General features: G+C 38.1%; 1 protein-coding gene across 3 annotated transcripts; it reads right to left on the bottom strand.

The window, feature by feature from the left end:
- Window positions 1–359: 359 nt before the first annotated feature.
- Window positions 360–25,991, bottom strand: LOC18446486 (syntaxin-71). 3 transcript variants are annotated; one of them, XM_006856603.4, is made up of 10 exons: window positions 25,834–25,991; window positions 25,570–25,730; window positions 25,332–25,457; window positions 10,468–10,630; window positions 10,228–10,313; window positions 2,372–2,440; window positions 2,238–2,282; window positions 2,013–2,075; window positions 1,834–1,910; window positions 360–601 (listed from the first exon to the last, which is right to left on the bottom strand). In XM_006856603.4, exons 2-10 carry the CDS (start codon window positions 25,723–25,725, stop codon window positions 586–588), a joined length of 801 nt encoding a protein of 266 aa, XP_006856665.2. In that variant the 5' UTR covers window positions 25,726–25,730; window positions 25,834–25,991; the 3' UTR covers window positions 360–585. The 3 variants fall into 3 exon arrangements, with proteins under 3 accessions (XP_006856665.2, XP_011627912.1, XP_088721415.1); XM_011629610.3 differs by having other exon boundaries at window positions 25,570–25,872; XM_088865289.1 differs by lacking the exon at window positions 360–601 and having other exon boundaries at window positions 1,830–1,910.
- Window positions 25,992–27,430: the final 1,439 nt, after the last annotated feature.

Genomic DNA, 27,430 nt, shown 5'->3' with positions numbered 1-27,430 from the left:
CGGTCAATAGCTTACTTGATCTTAGATTAGACGGCTGGACGGAAAGAGGAAGTATATATTTTTTATAAAGTAGGAGAAGTATAGAAACATTTCCCTTATTTTTAGTTTGTTGGAGTGATTTATATTGGATCTTAATGGGTACATACTTGGTGGAGATTACATTGGAGGTTATTTAGATGAAGTTTACAATGGTTGCAATCGATTTTGGGCTTTGATTTTTTTGTGGATGGCAAAATTGGTGATCTTTGTGCATCTTTTTGAGTTCTAAAATTTAGAGCAAACTTTTATGACTGTTTTGATAGAGTTGCATGTCATATATTTGTTGATTTTGTGATCGTGTTCAAAACCCATTTCGCATATCAGCTAACTCATAGGAACCTCATCCAACTTATAATATAGGCAGAAACATTCAAATTGTTCTTTGTTGTTTTCAAATCAGAAAGCGTGGGTTTCTGCTTCAGAAAAATAAGCAACTCACAAAGAAAAATATAAAGATACAAATGACACCCATAAATTGAATAATAGGCACACCCAAGGAAAAGAAATCAAGCAAACAGATGATGGAAACACAGAACCTTTCACCATTCACTTCTTCAAAACACTGCAGCAAAGGGGGTGGAACAGTCGGAATAAGTCCCCCAAGCAATAACCAAAAATTGTAAATAAAAACAAAACATAGGAAAAAGCAAATGATCGAGCACAAAATTTTACAGTAATTAGAAATTTCGAACACCAAAACAACTGAGAAAGAGTCGGAAACAATATGCAGGTAGTAGTAGTATGCAACCACAACCAGCTCAGAACTCAAGACAACTATGGTAAGTATATTCCCTATATAGATGAAAGGATAGAATTATCAGTAAGAGAACACTATATAGAAATTCCGTCTACTCCGAAGAATGCCAAGCATAGAATACCACTAGCAAATCCTAGGCCCTGTTAAGACCGCCCAAACACTCCACCAAAGATTCGAGCTATTTCAAGCGTGGAAAAACATGCTCATTTCTATATAGTTGTGTTTTGGTGCCATTTTCTTTATAAGTAGGGTATAGAAAGGCCTGCACTGCTGAAAAGGGAAGTGGAACATATGGGTGGCTGGGGAAGCAGGCAAGATTTGTTTTTTAATAAATGGTCCACAAAATGGGGACCTAATTTTTCTTTATATCTACAAAGAAAGAGTCTATTATATACGTTATTTGTATAATCATAACACAGAAACAGGCCATGCATCATCTGTGACCTTTGGTCAAACGTATGCAATGGACTCTAGGAATAGCTTACCGACCTATATGTGAGTGTAGACACATACACAATCCAGTTCCAGATATAAAAAAACTCCAACTGTTAATTTCTCAATTCTTACACTCAAGGGACAAAGAAGGGGAAACCTTATATGCAAGAAAAAATGCTGTATCTTACTAGAAACACGTGTGGCTATCTTATGGAAATAGAACTGGAAATGTTAATTGAGAGTATAGTTCTATATTCATTGTATCGTTCACTTTATTTGTATAATTTGCCTCGTGGGTTTCGGTTGAAAAGATTAATGTCTAGACCACCAGGAAACTGGTGTCTCATCTATGTTACAAATGTGTCCATGACACTAGCATGAAAGCTATATCATTATCAACTCGAGCAATAGCAGGTGTTTTAACATAATTGCATCTATGTATTCAATCAAAAATATGAAAAATAATAATATATGTTTACGTGCCTCAAATCTTTTTTTGCCTAAAATATTTGTACTTGCCCATATTATATGAGTAAATAAGGCATTTCAAAGATGAGACTATTAGTTTCTTTGGTAGTTAATAGTAGTAGGAAGGAACTCACTTGTACAAGTATGCAGCTATCCCCAGAATTATACACAGCAAAATAATATCAATGCAGAAGTTCCGACTGGACCGTAGCTGAAAAAAAACACATAATCAACCCTCTGAAACTTCTTTTGATAATAGCAGAAACCTCAACCACATACGAATCGATCATGTCTGGCATAGATGAAACTTTACCTTAGTGACTGTGTCCTTTAGTCTCACATTTGTATTCTTAAGGTCAGATGTTGCCCTGTCAACCTGTAACAAGACAAACAGGAAGTTAATTATGCAATATGAAGGATGTTGACAAGGTATGAATACAATGTAAAGAAAGCATCAGATAATGTTCAGCATCTTTGGTGTCTTTCGTGATTAATCACTAGCTATTCAAAATCTACCAAGGAAAAAGGAAGATCTTACCTTGGTGTCAATCTCATCAATTAAAGGCACTTGCCTGTCCAGCTCCTGAACAGAAATAAATAGAACTGCAGTCAACACTAGTGTTAATCATTATATACCAGAGCCGAGCTACATAGGGCAAGAATGACACCGACCTCATTCATGTCATGGGCCATATTCTTCAGTGTATCAAGTCCATCTGCAATAGCATCCAAACCTTGATCCTGCAATTATTTTATACACTTGTTTTCTTTAATCATTCGATAAATAAACTTCAGTCATGCTTAGGGCAATACATGTTGCCATTATGCTCATAAATTTCTTTTATTAGTTAAAAGAAGGCCTCCTCATGTCAGTTGGCCATATTCTTGTGAGCATGCATTGATTTGCTGAAAAAATAATCAAATCAGCAAAACAAGGTATGAAGGCAGAAGGAAACCATGTGCTTCAAAGTACAAAAGTATCTATGTAAAGGTTCATAACTTTTGTTTTTTAAACAAGTGATGTACTACAAAAGAATCAAATCATACTGCAATGAAAAGTTAAAAAAAAAAAAAGGTCCAAGACATTGGAAGGAGTGCCATAACAAGGCCTTCTCAATTCTCAGAGGTGATAAAATTCCAGAACATTGTTAAAGATCAGATTTGAGACTGATATTTCTTGGGCTTCATAGGATTAATGCTCTGGTCCTCCTTAGATATTGGAGAACAGTGGAGTGCTCAAATCAGAGGCCATGCGTTTGTTGGATGCTTCACCCACTGATCTACTGCAATTGCATTTCATGACAGTTCATCAGAAACATACATGGGTCCTACAAAGACACGCAGCTTGACTACAATAGAAGCTCCAATACTCTCTAACTTGCCCCAGAGAGTGTTCTGCACTATTCCTCATATATAAAGACGCATTCACATATAGGATAACTGGTTGTGTAGAAGAGATTTCTCAGCCTTAGTAACATGATGGATTTTACCATTCACCATGTCTTCAGTGAATCGAACAGTGAAACTAGGAATGGGCCCTAGGTCTACGTGGTCAGGGTGGAGGAAACACAATGCAACATCAAGGGTTCCATTCCTACCCCGTTAAAAAGACAAGAAAAAAAAACAGGAAAAGAAAAGGAAACTGATCAGTTGGCCAGGGGAGTGGCGAAAGATGCACCCATGCATGGGGAGTCAAAAGAAAAAGAATCTGATCAGTTGGCCAAAAGAGTTAGAGAAGATGAACCCATGCATTTGGGAGTCTTTCTCACTAATCTAGTCTGGTATTTGTCATATTCTATAGTCTTTGTTGTTGATTTTATGCCTCTATTTATTTGTATTTTAAAAAACAAAATGTTGGAAGATAAGCTCGTACATTGGAATACAACTTGTTAATATTTCTCATTTGTTCCACAAAAGACTAATTATTATTAAACCTTTGAGGCAACAATGAAGTGATATGCACACATCAACATCAATTCTGCCAATTATGGGACGAACAAAGAGTCCAGTGAATATAAATATTTGAATTTAAATGTAAGGTTTTCACTACATGGATAATATGACTTTCCCCCACTGCATTTCATATAATTTAGATATATATCATTATTTCACCCAAATTGCATTCCTTTCACCTGAAAAGCTGCTACCAAATTATAAGAGTCATCCCTAAAGGTTGGGATGGACCAACTTAACAAAAATAAGTATAATAATGTGTTGTATCTGTGCGTATGGATGTATGTGTGCAAACACACAAGAGGAAAGATACCTCAATCTTAACAACTACATCTTAACCCAAAAAAAAGAAGAATGGCTTCCAACATATGAGCCCTAGATCAGACTTTCCTACTCTTATATTTTAAAGAGATTTTCATACTAACAGATTGTGATTTCTATACCTATGAGACAATCCAGTGTGTTGTCATACCAGGAATCAATTCTGTTGCTGAAGCAGGCTTGTCCAAGGAGAGTCCCCAGAGGAAAAGTACATGTAAACACTGATGTGATTATCTCCAAGAGAGTTCAGTCAATAGAGAGACAATGTTGCACAATTACTTACATTACATTAAAAAAAAATAGAGTTGAAGTGAGGAGAAATGCTTGACTTTCAACCTATTAACTTGGTGGTTTGGCATGTATAAAGTTCTAGCTAAGGTTCTCGCCATATAGACAATTGAGTTCCTTTCCCAATAATATCCGTCTCAATGGTGCTTAGTGGAAGGGAAATGAGATCATGTACGCAGCACCGGTAGAACATGGATGCAGGAACTATGTGTTGGCTTTAGGGTCCTATAAAGCCATTATTACAGAGATTAGGGTCTTACGTCACCTAAAACATTATTATCCATGGCCAAAGGTCACTCAAACAGATTCACTGCAGCCAAAGGTAGTGGGTTCGTACTTACTGCACTCAAAATGCGAAAGGCCTGAAAATGCGGTGAAATTAGCATCCCACAGCCAAAGAGTTAAACCATGGCCAAAGATCGAGACAGTCTGCTTGACCACCACCAATAATTGGGTTTCTGTTAATCGCAGTCAAAGGAAACAAAACCCTTTTTATGGGTCATTTGGAGCCCAGAGTATACACACATGTTTTGCATACCCCCAGGAATGGGACGCTGAATCAAGTTTGGCACATTCCCCGCCCCTCCCATTGAAAAGCAATTTACCTGTATATAAGAAAAGGTCATAAATAGTTTGTGAAATTAAAAAACTGTCATTTGCATATCACATTTTTGGATATGCAACGCAAAGTACATTGGCACTCGCCCGTTCTTCCTTCACCCTCTCTCTTAAAACCCATCTGTCTTTCCATCTCTCTCCTCCATTGAAGCACCGAACCTCTATCTCGCTCCACCATTGAAGCACTGAACAACCTTCTTACTATGCAAAGACAAAAAGAATTTCCTCAATTGTTGATCAAGCTCGAACCTCATGATTTTCTTCCATATTTGACATAACTTTTGCAGGTATATAAAAAGCCTTCCTTTCTATTTCTTGTTTTCACTATTTTCCTTTTTTTTTGTTATTATCCGCTCTCTTACAGATGTAAAAACCCCATATTTACTTCTTTTTGCTATTACTCTCCTTTTCCTATAAAACCCTTATAGGTTTCTTTTTATTTTTATTTTAAAACATTTATTTCCTTCTTTGTTAGGGTTTGGATTTTGTTTGGAATATGTTTTTTTTCTTTTTTTGCATTTCCCAGTACTCGTAACTGATTCTGAATCAATCATCTCCATTCAGTTCTTTCTGCTCGCAAAAAACATGCATGTTTAAAACAATAAACATGTCTTTTTCTTCACTAGAAAAAAAACAAGGAGAAAAAAAAAAAAAGAGAGTTGTACTAGAACCCAATCCAATTTTTTTTCTTGTCTAATAGAACCTCCAATCAGACATCAATTTTCTTTTTGTTTAAAAAACAGAAGTCCATTTTTTTCTTTCATTAATCTTTCTTTTTGCAGTATACCCATATGTCTTGATTGTAATTGGATGGTTCGCTATTATGATAAAAATGAATATTGGTTGCTTTTTAGTTATTAAAATTTGATAATGAAATCAGTGTTTAAGGCTTTCGAGTGGCTGGCAAATGGGGAAGGGACGCGGGCTTTCTCTACTCTTTGGCTCTAAGCGCTTGGCTTTTGAAGGTTGCCGAATCCTTACGATGGCTTAATTTCCCTATTTCAGTTGGTTCCTTGGGGGAGACAGATGAGTTTAGTGAATGACCGTTGTTCTAAATGACCATATATGAATATGACACGGGAAGACGAGACTAAAGAGGAATCGAGCATAGACCAAAGGAGAGGCGGTGGAGTGAAAGCCTATAGTTGGGATTGATTATAATCCTCTGATTCTATTGTAATATCTTTTTTCTTTTTTTGATTTTCTTTTTTATTTTTTTTGGGGGAGGGGGGGGTGGGGTGGGGTGGGGGGAGGTTGGTTGGTGCTCTGTCCATCTGGAAATGATGTTACTAAATTCGAACAATTTTGATGGATTCATTGGCTATTGCCTTGGTAGAGTTTAGATGCCGGATTTCATGTATGTGATCCAATAGCTGATTTGGTTGTTTTGTTTTTATCTTTAATATGGTAGTGATTATAAAAATTTAATGCCTTCATTTTAAAAATTGTAAAATTGTTGGCCACTAACATGAGAAATGATTACCCTTCCAAATCAAGGCAGAAATTCTAGAATATATGTAAATAAAAGAAAAAAGGCCAAATTAAGCAACATTTTTTTTTATTAAAAAATATTACCTAGAAGAGTATATTTTGAATCCAAAAAAAGGTAAACATAAAAAACATGTTTCAACCTGAAATTAGAATGAGACTACAAACCCAGGTTTTACAAGCAAATGACCCACATTAAAATTGAGTAATTTCGAAATCACTTTCTCGATTACAGTTATAGCAACAGCTCTAGGAAGGAAGACCTTGCAGCAAAGTGAAAATCACTAAGTGCAAACATCACTCTATGTGCTTCATGAACGTGGTAATCACCGGATCTTCGAACTCGAGCATCTTTGCAAAACACAGTAGCACCAAAAAGGGCTTTCAAACTCTCATTTTTTTTAAACAGTTATGAATGTGCTTCAACTGTGACCCCAGACATAAGATGCTCTTGTTGCCTTCAAGGTATTGATCGCCCTCGAACAAGTAACTTTATGGTGCAATGGAGCCCAAACAAGTATACCTCCAGGATACAATTGAACTAAGTGAAGCACTAGTTAGAGCCTCCTCAGAGTTGCACTCTCTGAGATGCTTCTGAAGAATAAAGCGGGCCTGATTTTCCTCTTTTGGCTGGGTTTGGACTGGGACTTGATTTCAAACTCAAGGAAACAAATTTCATGAGAAATGGTTCAGAAACCAGCTTTCTCAGATAATGGGGGTAAAAAATCATAGAGATGGAGTTTCGCTCTAAAGGCTTCAAAAGATCCCTTTTCAACTTGAAATTTGGGGTATTTATAGAGACCTCAAAACGACAGTGGATCTAATGAGGTAGTGAAGCACGTCAAAGTGGTTGAAGGAAGGAGACATTTTCAAATGTCACGAACTAAAGCTATAAAAGTTAGGTGGCAGTCAATGAGCTTAACCACGGTCAAAACTCGAACTCACTCTGTTAAAGACGATCAAAAGGTGTAAACAGAGTTTGTGCTTTTAACTGCTTGAGTAAGTTTGTGTGGGAAAGTTTGAATAAACCAAATTGGAAATAGGCCCAAATTTAGTCACTAACATTGTAGGCTCGTACTAAACTTATGTGTTGATCAGACACAAAAGTTGAAGACCTTCGAGGTTTGCTTCTCAAATTCCTAAAACACGATTAAGTTGGCTTGAAACACCAATCAAAACTAACACTCTAGGAACTGGGTGAGCATGTGCCTTGATTAAGAAATGTCTATTATGTAATTGATTTATTTTTCTTTATGTTTACAACTTTGACTTTTAATCAGGTACAAAAGATAGCTGATGTAGGGATTTGACGAATAAAATAGAAAATTAACAAATTTCAAGTAAAACACAAGCACAAATTTGAACAACCTTGGGTTTTCCTCCCCAAACCCTAACTAGGGCTTCAAAGCTAAAAGATTCCTTATTTTTTAATGGGAAAAGTTTATATAAGGTTGCAACCTTAAAGTGCAGAATTAAAGATGCACCTCAAAAGTCCATTGGAAAAGGTTGTCCTAATATTGAAAAACCCTCTAATTGATCATCTCCAAATCGAGATGTATGAATATGAAAAAAAAGAAGGGATTTTGAGTCCCAGAAATAGTGCAGCTTGCAATACATTATCTAGACCGTCCATTTTCAAGTTTTTCATGTGTTTATAGATATACTTGATATTAACCATTTTTTTTAGTTTAAAACTTTAAAATTAGATATGAAAATAGATTTTGAGATAATCCTAAGATATTTTTACTCCAAAATTACATGTTATGATAAAATTTGGAGGTGCGCCTTAATTGGATTATTTAAGGTTGCAACCTTATAGAAACCACACCCTTTTTTTATTTCGAAATCGTGTGCATCCCCCTTAGACCTCCACACCTCTTTTATAACTTAATTGGAGAATAAAGGTTCATAACAGCCTTCAACCAATGTTTGAAAAGTCGCCCAATCGACTGCCTAGGCAGGAAATTTGGAAAAATGACTAGGCGATGACTAGGGGGGACTGTACAACATCCTGTGTCTAGGTGCCCGCCTAAGGGGCCAAGGCAACGCCTAAGCAATACAGCCTGGGCGCCGCCTCGTGACAACTTGCAAAAAGGCAAAAAAGGGTCTCGGCAAGGGTAAAAACAACTCATTTTTCCCCCCTAAAAAGGGAAGAAGAGAGTTTAGGGGGTTATTTCAAACCTCCAAAACCAAAACCATGCCTTTTAGGAAGAGAAAAACTCCGCAAAAACCACTCTTTTGTGATCTTCACAAACAAAGGCAATAGTTTGTGGGTGGATTAAGAGCTTCTAGTAGTTGATTTTGAGGACTTTTGGCAACACAATAGACGACGTTTGCACTGACATCAATTTGATTTTGATCAAAGTATTATCATATTTGAAAAAGGGTTTTGATTTGATTTTGCTACAACGTATTGTGCTGTGAATCATTTGTTTTTTCTTTTACTTTTTTTTCTTTTACGATATATTTACATGTTTGTAGTTGAAAGATGGATTTTTTTTTGTGATTAATGGAATTTTTCCTCATTCGAACGATGAAATCAGGCACATATCGTATTCTTTTATGAATAGTTGGATTCCTTTTTTCTACAATGTGTCATGCTTTGATATTCTATTATTTTTGTTTTACTTTATTTGATAAATTATTGATTAGGTGATATTTTAATGAGTTAAGTCTCATGTGAAAGTGAATCTAAGATCTTATATATTCATTTAAGTCTTACTGGTTTAAAACTAACATCTTAATGATATCATATAGATATTAAATTCTTAATTATATGATATCTTATTGAGTTAAGACTTACTGTAAAACTAACATAGAATCATCTGAATCTTATACATTCAACCAAAACGCCTAGGCAGATACCTACGCTTTCTTGAACACTGCCTTCAATAAAATAAGATTGACCCTTACTTAAAATAAAATTCATAATGTCATTTTTACTCTTGATAAAACAAAATATTCTATAAGCACTCTAACTACTTTTCTAAATAACTCGTAAAATCCTAGAATACAAAAACCCTAGAATCCCTAAAAATGTTACCTGTTTTATTTTTAGGGACTCTAAAAATAAACCCTAAAATTAAAAGTAAAATATACATCCTTTGAAGTTAAATAAAAGTAAAAAATAAGAATAATTTTGTCCCGCGTCACCAGCAATGGCTGGAAGTGTTAGTTATAGACCATGAAGCCCAAAGAAAAGTAATAAATGCATTGGAAAATCACAATGGATTGCATTATCCACCAATACTACACTAAATGCTTGCAACGAAAATGACAAACAAAGAATATGAATGAGAAAATAAAAATTTGTGTATAAGCAAAAGTGTTACCTGGATCTAATGGTCTCATATTACAGCCACCATTTAGTAAGATGTGCAGGTGTCCAATGAAATGTAGCCCATTTTAAAGAAATACATAATACCAAGAGAAGAATGGGAACTGATGAAGCAATTGTTTCTCAAATGAGTAGTCCTCGGTATACAAATTCATATCCTTTTTATGAAGAATTGTTCTGATCCATGGCATGTAAAATTATTCATTTGTAGAAACAGGTATCTAATTCATTCAAACTATGATCGAGTGCAAGGAAATATTGCAAATGAATCCAGTCAAGCAAGAAATTCAAACCTAATTACCAAATAAAAGCCAACAGATCAGGCTGGTAACTGGGAAGCAGAGTTGTATAATTTATAGTTTCATCAGTTTATATTACAAAAAATTGCTACTATAATCCAGTCTCAAATACGATGCTTTGTTCATGAAAATATCATTTATTGTTCAATTTTAAACTATGGACAAACGTAAAATTATAAACCATTAAAAAATCTACTCTTACCAAAATATTCATGAAATGTTACCTGTTTTATTTTTCGCATTTCAAACTCCTGCCTAAATTGGTTAGACTCTTCAGTTTGCTGAAAGTATTCACTCTCAAATCTCCCATCTAAGGAGACGTCCAAAAGGTCAAAAAAAAAAAAAAAAGGAGCAAAAGAGTCAAATTGATTAAGGAAACATCACACATAGGAAAAGTAGAAGCAACCGAGAGCAATGAAATAACACAATATCAATTGAATTTAGAATTTTTTTGCTAAGCACACCTGACGAATCAATTTTTATTTCCGTGAGAGAAACTGAAGTTCCCCAACTGCCAGTTTTTTTTGCTCCAGCTGCTGTTCCATCAGGTATTGCTTCAATCCTTTCTGACAGTGCAATGACAAGATCACCCCGAGTAGCAAGTTCTTCTCTGGAGAGCCCTTTAACCTGTTAAGTTAACAAGTTCGATTAATAACATAGGCACACCCGAAAGAAGGTTTGTGCCAAGGAAAGACCAGCATGTTGGTCAAATAACAACATGAAGAATACAATGCCTACTGCAAAATTTAGTGGAGTTAAGTTTTGGGAAAAACTTGCAGCATTTGGAAAAAGTAAACTTGATGAAACAAATTGCAAGCCAACCAAAGAACACAAAAGGATTTTTTTTTTTTTGGCCTACAGTGAACCATGAAAAAGAGAAGCAAACTAATTAAATATTATAACAACAAGGCAATCGCCAACCATATAGCTGCAGGACACAAGTGTCTAAATGTCAATTAAAGGGATTATTGTGACAGAAAGCAGAATGCTGTACTAAATTTGCAGACAATTTGAAGAAAACACTTTGCAGTAAAATGATACTCTCTCAGATACTAGGAATATCGCATCCACCAAATAGGAACAGGAGCAAACAGCTCTCTAAGTAAATCTCCGTGCACTTTAGAAGCACTTAAAATGTTTTACAAAAGGCACATAACAACATAGTGCACACTTCCACACATGTGCAAATGTGTGTGTGTTGCACATGCATTTGTGCATGCATGCATTCATGTGCTCTGTGCGTAAATGTGATGCAATGATTAAGTTGAAAACCTCTGACATCTATTTCCATTATCTATTCAGCTGCACAGTGCATGGAGGAAAATAATAGCACGATATCTACAGTGCCCTTCTATGCAACAAACTAGCTAATAATTTGTATACAACAAGATTTATGTTTAATTTCATGTTACAGAATTCGTAGAGGCAATTCAGTATTAAAGAAGAACAGGCTTACTAACTAGATCAACTGAGGATTCATTATCCATATGGATGGCAGAATCGGGTCTGGTCAATGGTGGTTCGCATGGATGTCGAAACGTATAATTTCAACAACCAAGGATTAGTTGTCCAGGCACTAAAAAGGATTGAATGAAGTCACACAGTGACCTCATGAATGCAGAAACATGATGTCAGATTCTTTATTCAATTGTAGTCAACAGGATGATCAGAAAGTACTTCAGTCATAACTTTTGAGTAAAGGTGCCCTTTATGGCACCGGATGATGGACTTTGTCCCGTTAAATGATGAAAACTTTAGGCAGCTTCCGATTGTAAAAGGTGGACAAGAGGTGACTCATCGCATTCATTATGCAAAATTAATTTGTTGATTGGTGAAGTATGTGTTTAAAATGCGGGGCAGTAGGGTACTGCTAAATATCTCAGAGAAAATATTAACGTGTTAAGAGAAATCTTAGGGCTGCCTTAGGTCTTTGTTAAGAATAATTTGAAATGTGGGTTGGGGAGCTTGGGGGCAGGTCAGTTTGCGTTTGTAATCACCAATAAAATACACCTAAGGATAGTTGGTTTTGACAATTCGAAGATAACAAAATCTAATTTCTGAGAACTAAGATTTACATCAAGTGGAGCTGAATTGATAGGCAATAATGATTATCTTCAAAATAGGCTTTAAAATATAAATTAGTGATATGGTCCTAGAACCTAGGTTAATATAGTCACCCCAAAATTGAATTGTCAAATGAGCTTGAAAATGTAAGACATGAGTGATTTCAAGAATATGACGATGTTTGCATTCAACAACACCGTTTTGTTACGGAGTAGCAACACAATTGTGTTGTCAAGGGATACCATTTTCTTGAAAAAAATTCCTCATGTCTTTAGAGAAAAATTCAGAACCGCCATCAGTGCGGATTTGTTTGACTTTGCAATTGAATTGTGTGTTGACTAGAGCAAAAAAATAATTTAAAAAATTTATAGTTTCTGATTTAAAACGCATTAGGAACACCCATCCATGTACATCGAGACAAGTCATCGACAATAGTCAAAACATAATAAGCTCCAGAATGAGAAGGTGTGGAGTATCCACCCCAAATATCACAACGTATTAATTCAAACGGTGCAGTGGAGGTAATGGTACTAGAATGAAGTCATCGACAGATATCACAATGATTTGAAGATAAACTAGAAATTTCAGAAACAATCTTCTTCTCTCTTTTTCTTTTTGAGAAGTTCACTGCAATTTCAAAAAGAGTCTTAGATAAAGAGTTTATTCTTCCAGAAGAGACAAGGCCTAGTCGCCAATGCCAGACATCAAAACTAGCCAAGTTGGTTGACATAGCAATTCTCGGAATGTCATAAACATGAAAATAATAGAGACCACCATGCTGTTTAGCCACTCCAATCGTAATCTTCTTGTATTGGTCTTGAAAAACACAAGAATCATGAGAACATGTAACAAAGCAAGGTTGAGAAGATGTGAGTTGCTAATAGAGAGAAGGTTAAAGGAAAATGAAGGAACTCATCAAACATCATGGATATGGATATGTGGACTAAGATAAACAGTACCAACATGAATGACTAGTGCAAATGTACCATTTGGTTACTTAATAGGTGAGAGATGAATTTTTGATATAGGAATGAAACAAATTAAAATAAAAAATCATGTGATTTAATGCACCAATATCCACAATCCAAGAATGTTTAGAGATAAGAAAGTTGCAATAGAAGGTGTTACCTGCAAACTTCAAAGATGGTTGTGCACTACCTTCTTTTAGCATGGATAAAAGTTAATGAAATTGGTTCGAGGTGAACTGAGCAGTAGGATTTGGTGCCGAACTGTGCTGAGGTGGGTTTCGACCGGGCTGGTATAATGGCTAGGGGGATAGCCATGAAAGACATAACATTTGTCATTGACACGTCGGGTGGGGGTGGCGTCGGCCGCAATTCTTTCCAAAGCTGCTGGCTTCACGTGTAGGGTTAGAGACCCCAATGGTTGCAACAAGTGCGCAGTAGAATCAAGAGGAGGGGCTGCAACAATGTGTTGTTTTTCTTCCTGAAGCAAGAGTGCAAATGCTTTGTTCATGGAAGGGAGGGGTTTCATAAGAAGAAGTTGCCCTTGGATATGGTTTTAGGAGTCATGAAGACCCATAAGAATTGGATTGGTCTCTCTTGTTGTTGGTACTCTTGCAAGAACCACAAGAACAAGGTGGTAGAGTCATATAAGACGAGTTCATCCCTTAAGGTTTTCAATTTTGTGAAATATGCGTACCACAGACATGAAATCTTGAACACAAAGAGCAATATCCCGACGAAGTTGGTATATCTGAGGAACATTGTTTTGAGCAACATGCTCATTCAAATTTCTTGGCCAGTTGAGGCATAAATGACACTGCCGGAAATGTCACAGGAAAGAGAGTTGAGAAGCCATGACTTAACCCATGTCGTTACATCTCTTCTGAGTGGAAAAGCTCGCAGAGGTAGGAGATGGAACAACCATGGAACCATCAATAAAACAGATTTTATTTTTGGCACTGAGAACAGTCCTCATGGCGCGATTCCAAGTTCGATAATTGTTCCCAATCAAACGCTAGGGAACTAAAGCAATTCCTAGATTATCCGAATGATGCAAATAAAAGGGACTAGAAGCATCAATAACAACATCAATGCCTTGGGATGAGTCATTGATGTTGGACTTCGTTTGATTGTCGTTACTCATGGTGCCAGTAAAGAGAGGTGGCAAACTTTAGTAGACACAAAAAAAAAGAAAAAAGAAGCAAGGTGTACCTAATGTAGGGAAGCAAGAGAGGCTGCTGAGAAGGCTATGCGAGGCAAAAGAAGTTTTTCCTTTTGTAAAGATATAGTTGCAGATGAGTGCAACAAGAATCCTCCAATTAGCAGTAAGAGGACCTTGCTTTCCTTGAAATTCAACAAACTAAAGCCAAGCCTGGCCTCTACGAAACATAAAAAAGAGAAAGAGCATAAAAATTATGGGGATTGTCAATGGTGTTCTAATACCATGTTAAACAGGAAAAACTTTGTTTGTATTTCATTACTTTGAGAGGAGATATATAGAGGTTTTAAATGGTTGTTATCCCAACATCATAGGGATGTGTACAACTTTTGACTTTGGTGTACATTTAACATGACTTGGTGTACATAACGTTTGACTTGGTATGCATAACTTTTGACTTTGGTGTACAATTAGCATGATTTGGTATACAAATTTTGACTTGGTGTACATAACTTTTTACTTGGTGTATATAACCTTTGAAGCCGATCTGTCAGGGACTGAGCTTCTAGGTGTTGTGTACACCAAGTCAAAAGTTTGTTATGTACACCAAGTCAAAAATTGAATACCAAGTCATGCTAGTTGCACACCAAAGTCAAAAGTCATATACACCAAGTCAAAAGTTATGTACCACAAGTCAAAAGTCGTATACCAAGTTATGTCAGATGCATACCAATTCTAAAGTTGTAGATACATCAAAGTCAAAAGTTGTATATATCCCTATGATGTTGGGATTATAACCATGTAAAATCTTTATATCTATCTCCTCTCAATGTAATGAAATACATACAACGTTTCCCTATTTAACATAGTATCAGAGCACTGCCAACGATCCCCATAATTTTTATTCCCTTTCTCTCTCTTATGTTTCGTAGAGGCCAGGTTTGGCTTTAGTTCGTTGAATATCAAGGAAAGCAAGGCCCTCTTACTGCAAATTGGAGGATTCTTGTTGCACCCATCTACAATTCTTTGCAAAACGAAAAACTTCGTTTGCCTCACATAGCCATCTCAACAACCTCTTTTGCTTCCTTACATTAGGTACACCTTACATAAGGTCTACTAAAGTTTGCCACCTCTTTTCGACATCATGAGTAACAATCATCAAACAAAGTCCAACACCAATGACTCGTCTCAAGGAATTGAAGTTGTTATTGATGCTTCTAGTCCCTTTTATTTGCATCATTCGGATTATCCAAGAACTGCTTTAGTTTCTTAGCGTTTGACTACTGACAATTATCGAACTTGGAATCACGCCATGAGCATTGCTCTCAGTGCCAAAAATAAAATTTGTTTTATTGATGGTTCCATGGTTGTTCCATCTCCCATCTCGCAACCTTTTCCACCTGGAAGAGAGGCAACGACATGGTTAAGTCATGGCTTCTCAACTCTCTTTCTTGTGACATTTCTGATAGTGTCATTTATGCCTCACCTGCCTAAGAAATTTGAGCTGATTTGAATGAGCATTTTGCTCAAAGCAATGCTCCCTGAATATACCAACTTCGTCAAGATATTGCTCTGTGTTCAAGATTCCATGTATGTGGCAACATATTTCACAAAACTGAAAACCTTCTGGGATGAACTCTCCTCTTATATGATTCTGCCAACTTGTTCTGTGGTTCTTCCAAAGCCTTGCAAGAGTACAAACAACAAGAGCAACTCATCCAATTTCTTATGGGTCTTCAAGACTCCTACAGCCATATCCGAGGGCAACTTCTTCTTATGAACCTATTGGGTCTTGCTGACTCCAACAGCCATATTCGAGGGCAACTTCTTTCTTATGAAACCCCTCGCTTCTATGAACAAAGCCTATGCACTCTTGCTTGAGGAAGAAAAACAACGCATTGTTGCAACCCCTCCTCCTAACCTTGTTGATTCTGTTGCACTGGCTGCAACCACAGGGGTCTCTAACCCCTCACGGCAGCCTGCATGTGATGCCAGCAGCTCTGGAAAGCATGGCGGCTCATGCCCGCAGTGTGAATATTGTGGCTGGGTTAAGTCAAAGACAAATGTTATGTTTTACATGGCTATCCCCCCAGCCATTGGTTATACCAGCCCGGTTGAAACCTACCTGCAATCAGAGAGCAGCACATTTCAGCACCAAATCCTACTAGTCAGTCGTGCAACCCCGACCAATTTCGTCAACTTCTATTCATGCTAAAAGAAGGTAGTGCACAACCATCTGTGAAGTTTGAAAGTAACACCTTCTATTGCAACTTTCTTATCTCTAAACATTCTTGGATTGTGGATATTGGTGCATCAGGCCACATGATTTTTTATCTTAATTTGTTTCATTCCTATACCAAAAATTCACCTATCACACCTGTTAAGTTATCAAATGGCACATTTACACCAGTCATTCATGTTGGTATTGTTTATCTCAGCCTACATATCCATCTACATTACGTTTTATGTGTTCCTACAATTGCCTTTAACCTTCTCTGTTGGCAAACTCAAATCTTCTCAACCTTGCTAAGTTACATTTCTCGTGATTCTTGTGCTTTTCAAGACCAGTCCAAGAAGATGACGATTGGAGTGACTAAACAACATGTTGGTCTTTATTATTTTCATGCTTATGATATTCCGAGTACTGCCTCTCAACCAACTTGGCTAGTTTTAATGTCTGGCACTAGCGATTAGGCCATGTCTCTTCAGGAAGAATAACCACTTTATCGAAGTCTTTCTGAAATTTCTAGTTTATCTTTAAATCATTGCGATATATGTCTACTTGCCAAACAAACACGATTGCCATTTCATTCTAGGACCATTACCTGCACTACACCATTTGAATTAATACACTATGATATTTGGGGTGGATACTTCACACCTTCTCATTATGGAGCTCATTATTATTTGACTATTATCGATGACTTCTCTAGATGTGGTGTTTTTATGCGTTTTTAATAAAAAACTATAAAAATTTTGAAATATTTTTTTTGCTCTAGTCAACACACAATTCAATTGCAAAATCAAACAAATCCGCATTGATAACGGTTTCGGTTTTTTTTTAAAGACACGAGGATTCTTTTCAAGAACAATGGCATCCTTCAACAACACAGTTGTGTTGTTACTCCGCAATAAAACCGTGTTGTTAAATGCAAACATCATCATATTCTTGAAATCGCTCACGCCTTACGTTTTCAAGCTCATCTGCCAATTCAATTTTGGGGTGACTGCATATTTAACGATTGCATATCTTATAGACCGTATCCAAACACCTATATTATCCAACAAAACCCCTTATCAACTATTTCTTCGCAAGCCTCCAACCTATTCACATTACAATTTCTTCGCAAGCCTCCAACCTATTCACACTCTTGCACACAAGTGCAACAAATTTGACCCCCATGCTTGTAAATGTATCTTGTTGGCTACCATATGGACAAAAAGGCAACCGTCTGTTTGATCTTCAGAACCAGTATTTTTACTGATCGTGATGTACACTTCCATGAAACAGTCTTCCCCTTCAAATTTGATGATTCCTCACTCTACCCCACCTACTCCACCATCTTCCATTTTGCCTCTACCTGTTTCTGATTTTTCGGGTACACACCTTCCACCTACCTCACCAAACCATGTTCCCTTCCCGATAGTTTACCATCCTACACTACTACTCAAATTAATAGCGAGCAACCTTCCATTCCCACCGACCATGCATCTTCACATAGCTCACCTACTCCCCACAAAATACTTATTTCCCACACAGATACTAACCAGTCTTCCTCTGATGTCTCATCCCATGATGTCCTTATGTCAATTCCTCGTCGGTCCCAACAAATTCATCAACCACTCTCACAAGCCATTTACATTGTTCACAAGCCATGGTGCCATGTCACTCCACGCCACTTTCTATGCAATTTTTTCTACTTCTCACCAAAACTTTGTCCTAGTTGTATCTTCCATACCCCAACCCACCTCATTTTCACAAGTTGTGCGTGATCCCAAATGGTGTAAAGAAATGATGAATGAATTTTGGGCCCTCAAGCTAAACAAGACTTGGTCTCTTACTTGCCACTTGACAAGAAGCCCATTGGATGTAAATAGGTATACAAAGTCAAATACCGCTCTGATGGCTCAGTTGAGTGTTATAAGGCTCAAAATGTGGCTAAAGGTTATAATAAGAAAGGTCTTGACTACCATGAAACTTTGGCTCCAGTTGCAAAGTTAGCCATTGTACGCTGCTTAATCACTATTGCTTCTATACGACACTGGCCTTTACATCAGTTGGATGTCTAAAACGGCTTCTCACATGGGGACTTAAATAAAAAAGTATACATAACTGTCCCTGCAGGATTTCAAGACAGGGGGAGACGCATGTTTGTCGTTTTCACAAAGTTTCTTTACGGTTTGCTAAGTTTTCAACTGCACTTCTGGACGCTAGTTTTACACAATCTAAGGCTGACTATTCTCTTTTTAATCGTCAAGCTCCAAATGAGTTTACTGTGGTCCTTGTATTTGTGGATGACACTCTTGTTACCAGGAATAATCCAAATGCGATTAAATAAACTCAAAGAATTTATATTAAAGGTTTATATTAAATAAATTCAAATGCTATTAAAGGTTTCATATTAAAGACCTTGGTCCTCTAAAATACTTCTGGGCATTGAGGTCGCTTCCTCTTGCCACGGTATTTGCTTATCCTAGCACAAGTATACACGAGATCTTAGAAGCCATGAGGCTGCTTGGGGCCAAACTTGCAGATTTTCCAATGGAGCAGAATTTGAACCTCAATTCTAACAATGGCGATCTCCTCTCTGATCCCACGCAATATCTACGTTTAGTTGATCAGCTCATCTATCTAACTATCACCAGACCCGATATTGTTTATTCAGTTCATCTCCTAAGTCAGTTTATGAGCAACCGTAGAAGCCCCACTTAGCTGCTGCACATAGAGTTCTTCGTTATCTCAAGAAATCACCTAGCCAAGGTCTATTCATGCCTACAGATAGCTCCCCACACCTTCGCATGTTTCGTGACACAAACTAGGCCAGTTGCCCAGACACATGATGATCGACTATTGGCTACTATGCCATGCTTGGGACCTCACCTATTTCTTAGAAAACCAATAAACAAATTACTATTTCTCGGCATTCAGCTGAAGCCGAGTACAGAGCCATGACATCAGCAACATGTGAACTCACCAGGCTACATTATCTACTTCATGACCTAAGTGTGCCTTATTCCCAGTCAACACTACTTTCCTCTGACCTTCAAACATTCCTACATCTCCTCAAGTTGCAGACATTTTCACCAAGCCAAGACCTTCATTTCCTGGTATTTCAATGGTTATTGCACAGTTGGAACTTCAATCCTATGTAAGCACTCTCAAAGATAAAACATGCTTTTGTACTGATGTTCTTAGGGAGGCCAAGAAGCATATCTATTGCCTAAAGGAGGAATACAAAAGAATGAAGCAGTCAGGATGTTTCATGAAAGCTAAATGATTGTCTTCACCAATCTCACAAATTTTGTGGCTTATAATTTTTAATCTTTTCACTCTTGAGGGAGCAAGGAATAGGGCTTAGATTAAGACACAAGCAGCTGGGTTTTCATAGCACTACGTTTTGTATTTAAAATGTAATGGCTCCATCACAGGGAGCTCTGTATCTCGCCTCGCCTTCCCCCTTCTCCCCTTAGCACCCTCATGCCCCCCATCTGTTAAAGCTCCATGTCGCCCCTCCGTCACCTCCGCCACTCCCCTTAACTCTCCTTGTTTCCCTTTACGAAATCTATGCTCATCTCATCCACAAATCCAAGCCTATTTCTCACCAGCAGCCATCTACTCCACCCCAAATTGCCAACCTCTTACCCCATCATAACCCCCATCCCACGCTTCCTCTCCCCCCTTCCCACTCGCGCCTGCTTGGCCCCTTCTCCATTCTTGTAGGGGGCAGGCACTCTGCTTTCATCGAGAAGTCCATGTGGTTAACCCTAGTGGGCCATTTCAAAGCACATAGAGGCGATACTTCTTGCATCGAAAAATGGTGCAAAGATCTTTGGGCCATTCTGGACCTCTCATGCAGGAGGCTATCTTCAGGTGACATCCTCTTCTCATTCCCCTTGGAACAAAAATCCTTCTCAAAGTCCTTAACAGTTCAAGCCATGACCTTCGGTTCATAGGGGCTATTCTGTCTCTGCAGTAATGAACAAGGAAATGGGCTCTGCTAAACCTCAGAAAAGATGGTTGAGAGCCTCCCGTATTACCCTCCAAGCTTGGCATGTCGATACATTTCAAAAAATCGGAAACTCTTGTTGGGCTTTCATAGCGGTTCATTGGAAATCCTTAGCCTCTCTTCCCCTTGGTTCCATTCAACTTCTAGTTGAAACTCTCATTTCATCCTTAAACTATAGCTTTCTTTGGGTTGAAATTGACGGCATGTTCTTTCGAATCTCGCTGGCCTGGTCCCCCCCGTCTCCTCCATCCCCTCGCCATGTCCAGGACTACATGAAATTTTGCACCATACTCCTAAGGCTTACTATCCTCATGTGGATAGGGATGGTTAGACCACAGTTCGCCACAAAAGAAACAATTGTGGATGTAAACTCAATTGTGGAAGGCATCTAAACCATCCACCACTCAACAATAGGGCCCTCTCAAAGGACCACAACATCAAGAGGGGAGAGGAGCACCCCCATCCATCATGCACTTTGGGACACGTGTCACCCTTCCTTGCCCTGGCCATCCTATTGACGCCACATCATGCTTGGCTTGTGCATGAACCATCCTTCTTCAAATCACCTGTTGACACGTGCCCCTCCCCATCTGACTAAAGATACAAGATCTCCATCACACGCTTCGTCACTTCCTTTTTTTACTTCCTTGGACATCACTCAACCTCTACCTATAACCAACTATCATGTGTGCTTGGCCCATGTGTATGAACTATCCTCCTCAAATCACCTGCTGACTAAAGATGAAAGCACACCATCACACACTAACCCACTTCCTTTATCTACTTCCTTGGAAACCACTCAACCTTTGCCTACCCCGGCTGTCACGCTTCCCCAACTCCTTTTTCTACTTCCTTGGACATCACTCAACCTATACCCAACTATCACGAATGCCCCTTGCCAACTCCCCCCATGTGACCTTGCCCCCACATTCCCTGGCATCACATAAGCACCACCTCTAGGGCTGCCCAACAGCTTTTCGCAACGGACTGTCTCTGCTTCCCCTCTCTTCTCGTCCCCTCCGCCCTCAACCTCCAACCCAATCTCTCTTTTGTCCCTCCCTTTTACTCCCTCTCAGAACCTCATCTTTCCTCTATAGCTCGTCACCCTTCTTCATCTACCTCCCTTAATCCCATGCTACCCCCAATCCCCTATGTTCATCTCTCCCATTTGCTCTTGTCTCCCTCTTCAATGACCTCACCTCCCCATCTCCCTACACTTCACCTCAATCTACACATTGGCCTTTCCTCCCCTGTTCTTTCTATTCCAGGCAGCCCCTCCAACCCTTCTTCAATGACCCCGCTTTCTCCATCCTTCACCTTGGATCATCTTTTGGAGCTGCAAAGCTACCACCAAACCCTCAATTACCTTTCATGATCAGATGAAGATGGCCATAAATTCCACCTTATTTCTTGGGCCAAGGAGTGCCTTCCCAACTCGTGCGGTGGTCTTGGCATTCGCAGTTTAAGAGCCACCAATCTGGCCATGTTAGGCAAATGGTGGTGGCATTATGCCACGCAACCTAATCACTTGTGGAGAGAGGTTATCTTTTGTAAATATTGTCGTCAAGACCATAAGTAGCTACCCTCTATCTGATCTATAGGCAACATTTCAGGATTTTGAAGGTCTATCCAACTTTGCCGCAGCCTTTTTCTACAAGGGATCCGGTAACGTCCAAGGTAAGGCAATATTATCTCTTCCTGGCAAGATATTTCGATTGGTGACAGCCCTCTTAAAGAATCCTTCTTTCCCACTCCAGCTTACACTTAATCCCAATTCAATTGTGACTAACTGCTTTGCCACCCATGGGAACAGTAGAACTTGGAACCCCAATTTCAAACGAGCGCTTAATGATCAAGAGCTAGCACATTTATCGGAAGTCTTTGCCCTTTAACACTGTTTTTCTTCCGTTGCAATGGAAAGATAAAATCATTTGGTCCCCTGCCCCGTCAAGGATTTTCTCAGTCGCCTCCCTCTACCGAACCATCTGCACAATTTCTCCTAAACTTAATGCTGCCCCGCCCATAATGGCCAAAGCCTGGATCCCCTCCATCCTTCCTAAGACCCAAGTATTATGCGGGATTACTCTTTATGAAAGGGCCCTAACCCCTGACCAGTCACAAAGGAGAGGCCTATCCCTTCCTAATAGATGTGTTATGTGCCTCTTGGCCTAGGAGATTAATGCCCATCTTATCATCCATTGCGAGGTCGCAGCTGCCCTTTGGACCTATGTACTCAACTTTTTCAAGTGGCAGTGGATCACCCCTGAGTCCATTCCTCAGCTCTTTTCCACCTATTTGTGTACTCCCTGGAACAATTCTGGATACTTCCTATGGAGGGCCTCCATTGCTGCCATTTTATGGACTATTTGGCTAGAAAGAAATAGCAGAATCTTTACGGGAAAGCTGCTGCTATTCCCTCCGTAAGTGATAAATACCGCTCCTAAAATCTCATTCTGGGCAAGCAACCACAAGCTCATAAAAAATTACTCCTTTGTTCACCAATTTCACAACTGCTATGAACTATTACATCTGCATGCTCCTTTTTGTGTACTCCCTGGAACAATTCTGGATACTTCCTATGGAGGGCCTCCATTGCTGCCATTTTATGGACTATTTGGCTAGAAAGAAATAGCAGAATCTTTAGGGGGAAGCTGCTTCTATTCCCTCCGTAATTGACAAATACCGCTCCTTAAATCTCATTCTGGGCAAGCAACCACAAGCTCATAAAAAATTACTCCTTTGCTCACCAATTTCACAACTGTTATGAACTATTACATCTGCATGCTCCTAGGATCTCATTATTGTGGAGACCAGCCGACTCTGGGCAAACCAAACTAAACTTCTATGGTTGCTTTATTGGCAACCCGGGCCCCTTTGGGATAGGGGGCATCTTCCTTAACTCAGAGGGCTCCTCCCTCTTTTCTTGCTCCTTGCATGTTGGAACCACGAACTCACCCACTATGAAGGCCAAGGCCTTGGTCGAAGGGCTCCAAAGATTTGACCCTACATGGAACACTGAACGGCTAGTAGAAAGTGACTCCAGCAACATTATTTCTTGCACCTTTGGGGCTGCTTCTTGGCCCTAGAGGCTAGAACCCATCTTCAACGAAATTTCTCAGATTTCAAGCACGGTGAGGGTACCCTTGAACCATGTTTTTTGGGAAGCTAATGAGACAGTGGACTCTCTAGCTAGGGAAGGAGCTAACCTAAACTCTACTACTGGATCGGTGGGCTTTCTTTAAGCCTGCACTCCCCTCCTTTATCCTCTTGTGAATCTGATGTAGAGCTTTTTGTACCCTTTGGGGTTTTGTTACAAGGCACCCATCTCTTGGGTTACCTATTTTTTGCATACACCCTTAACTGTACCCTCTTCTTGATATCAATACAATTGTCAACTTATTCAAAAAATGCAAGGAATCATGATAAAAATGCCAACCACATCCATACATGCTCCTATGTTGCCCCGATCATGACGTGTACGAGCCAGCAAAAAGAATACGCCACAGTGTCAACTTGGAAGAGACTGAATACGTAGCTTCTTCCAAGGCTGCCAAGATAATATTACCTATCGAAGCATGTTATTTAGAACTTGTGGTTGGACAATTGGATCCTTAACTGATAAATAGGCAGCAATTTTCAATCATAACACAAAGAAATCTTTTCAATCTGAAGTGCAAGGAAGCAGATACAATTCAATTATGAATGTTACTCATAAGGGTAAACTCGAGTTATTCATGTACTCCCTCCAAAGGTGGTCACTGATCCTCTCAAAAAGCTTTGGCATCTAGCTTTGATTAGACATTCTCATGAGAGGCTTCATCCAGTTATTAGTTCTACGTAGGTTTTCTCCCTAGTATGTGATAAAGCCCTGTGACAAAATCATTTATCAGAACTTCCTTAAGGTAGGCTTCTAAGTTAACCTATCCTTATCCATCATTGAATTAACCTTGAGGAACTAGGAAGGGTACATAGCAACAACTAGAAACCCGTCCATTTATTGAATCTCTCCAAAATGCTAGCCTTAGTTGGGAAGGAAGTAATCCTTCTCAACAAAAAGTACCCAAGTTGAATATGTAGCTGAACATAAGATAATACACGGTTCAACAAGAACAAGTGTGAAAGGTCCTCCATCTGAATGAGCTTAATGTTCCAGGGGTACTAATGAGTTATAAATTATTGGTTCATCAACGCATTGCACGAGAATTTTTCTCAGGGAGACTATTATTTTACGTGGAGAATTTTTGTGGAAGTTGGATAATGAATGCTTTTGCACACCTTTACGTGATTTGCATTCACCTACTCAATGCACCCTTAAATGATTTATCAACAGTTATAACTACTCATGATGAAAGAAAACGTCCGAACCCTATCTCTTCATCAACTTCTGGAATATTTCCCATAAGACTGGTTAATTGAAGCATGGTACACAATATTGCAGTCTGATTCAGGAGATGCGATAACATGAACTTGTGAATTCTAATTGCTAATTAAGGGTAAACAAACAGGAATTAACTATAATAAGTATCACAAATCCTTTTCTCTTCCTCTTGCTTTCAATCAGAAAAGTACTATAAATTCTGCTAGGGCTACTAGACCAAAAATCGAGCAACGAACAGACATCCATAGACTCCACAAGAAAAGCCCTTGAGCGCTAGACCATCTCCGTATACACCCGACAAGGCCACAATTTCCAATGGAAGGAAGAATTAGCATAAAAGGAGGAGCAATTCAACAATTCAATAGGCAGACACATCCATGGAAAACATTCTTGCTTGGGATTCATCCATCGACAAATATCCACTAAAAACTTATACAAGCATTCAAGATAAGACAGCTTGATCTCATAAAAAACACAGCACAAACATAGAAGAAAAATGCAACTTATAAAAAAGAAAACTAGAAAAAATAAGTACCTTCTTCTGGGATAATCGCTGCAGCTTGGGGATTTCCTCAAGCAATCGGGCTTTGGTGCGCCGGATCTCCGCATTTATCGCCACAACAGCCGCTCTGTTCTTCTCATTTGAGGCATTCTCCGATTTCTAGAGATACAGACCCGAAAACCAGCCAACAGAGAGATAAATTTTGAAATCAGAAAACCCTCGTCAGACCTAAATTCAAATGAAAACAACGGAACTTGAGGATGAAGAGCACCTCAATTGCAGCGTCAATGTCCGCCTCGATGCTTGAGTAGAGGCGAGCAAATGCATCGTCTCCAGAGACATTGGACTCCTTATGCTTATCAACATCATATTTGTCGTATTTTTTGCAGATTGCATCAACACGAGTGAGAATGTCGATCACGCTCATCGTGCCTGATGACCGGTAGACAGAGATAAGACACAGTTCATAGAGAGAAAGAGGTGTTGAGAATCAACAAGAATTGCAGAAAAAAAGGACAGCGATGCGTGTAAATACCTCTAATATGAAACAAAACCTAGAAAGCCAGATTCCAGTAATGGCGATTCTTGGGCCTACAAGACCTTAAATTGGGAATTAGAGGGCAATGACTGTCTCAAATTTTGGTAGCGTCCGCGCTTGTGTTCTCTCTCTTAAACATTTACCTTTTTTATTTGACCGGCCTTTGCCAATAAACTAGAGAGAGATAGAATGTTGTTTTCTACTGTCGAGAGACAAAGATGTTTTGAGCGGACAGCCTGGCTTAACGCGGAAGAGGGTAGCGGAATTAAAAAAAAGGAAAAAGTTTGCATGGAGCCAAGCTCTAAACAAATTAGAGGGTACCTAAAATATTTGAGGTTGTTTTGACGCTGATCATCTCAACGCTACGATAAAAAAAAAAAAAAAGGAGTTTAAGTTTTGAAAATAGTGGATCTTATAACACCGTCAATTTTTTAGATTTTTACGTTTTCATAAATCATTTTTATCTATGTTATTTTTTAATCTTTAAATATTATAATTAAAAATAAAAATATATTTTAAAGCTGTAATTTCTATTATTGAAATCACATTTTTCAATACTAGTTGAAGGTGAATTTTATTTTGATTGTTTAGAGCGTCGGCTCTATACAAACCGCACCCTTATAAAAAAAAAGGGATGATGATTAACTTAGGGGTTGTTTAGTTCGAGTGAAATTGTTTCAGGAAAATGCTTATGGAAAAAACATTTATATATGTAAATAATTATAAGAACTATTCAAATCCATTCTTTAATGGGAAAAGTTTGTATAGAGCCGATGCTCTACACAATCAAATTCGAGCCTACCTCGAAACTTTCATTAGAAGAGATTGTTTTGATGCCCAAATATCCTCAAATTCATCATTTCGACATCAAGATGCATGGATATGAGAAGAAATGGATTTTAAGTTTTGGAAATAGTATATATTGTAACACACTTTTGGACCGTCAATTTCAAGATTTTTAAGTTTTAAACTTTATAAATAAAGTAGTTTAAACTTTTAAACTATTTTTAAAGCTTTAAACTTTATAAATAAAGATAAAAATATATTTTAAGGCTATCAAAAAGATTTCCAATATTGAAACCATATTTCTCGATACTATTTGAAGGTAGGCTCTAATTTGATTGATTAGAGCGTAGGCTCTATACAAACTGCACCATTCTTTTATAATCAGTAAATACACTTAAAAATAGGTAGAGAGAGGCACCGGTCCAGTTGGACAGCCAAATTGGACCAGCTCGATAAATTAAATAATTATAAAATAAGAAAGAAAGGAAAAAAAAAATGATATTATAGAATAATAGGAAAATTTAAAAAAAAAATCATAAAATTACGCTCTTTAACAGTATTATAATTCAAGTGAAATAATAACTCAAGTACCTATTGTAAATATTCTTTACTATGTAGCCCGAATATGTAGAAATGCGGGTCTATTAATAAATTTATTTTGAGATGGATTTTTGGACTTAATTTTTAAAGACATGTAATCTCTAACATGAAGATCATGAATATAAAAAAAATAAGTAAATTTTAAAAACTAGAAATAATAATTCTAGTAAGTAAACATTTGGACCGTTAATTTCTATTGTTTTTTAGA

This window comes from Amborella trichopoda, chromosome 4 (genome assembly GCF_054954075.1).
Source record: "Amborella trichopoda isolate Santa Cruz 75 chromosome 4, AtrichopodaSantaCruz75HAP2 v2.0, whole genome shotgun sequence".
Classification (NCBI taxonomy): domain Eukaryota; kingdom Viridiplantae; phylum Streptophyta; class Magnoliopsida; order Amborellales; family Amborellaceae; genus Amborella; species Amborella trichopoda.
The sequence above is the reverse complement of the archived record's forward strand: the minus strand, read 5'-3'. Positions and strand labels throughout refer to the sequence as shown.

Bases quoted from the DNA above. Each gene is read 5' to 3' on its own strand.
- LOC18446486 (XM_006856603.4), bottom strand. From the start codon at position 25,725: ATGAGCGTGATCGACATTCTCACTCGTGTTGATGCAATCTGCAAAAAA. The intron at 25,458-25,569 runs GTGCTCTTCATC...CTGTATCTCTAG, and splicing joins ACATTGACGCTGCAATTGAG to AAATCGGAGAATGCCTCAAA. The intron at 2,441-10,227 runs GTAACATTTCAT...AAATAATTGCAG, and splicing joins AAATGCGAAAAATAAAACAG to GATCAAGGTTTGGATGCTAT.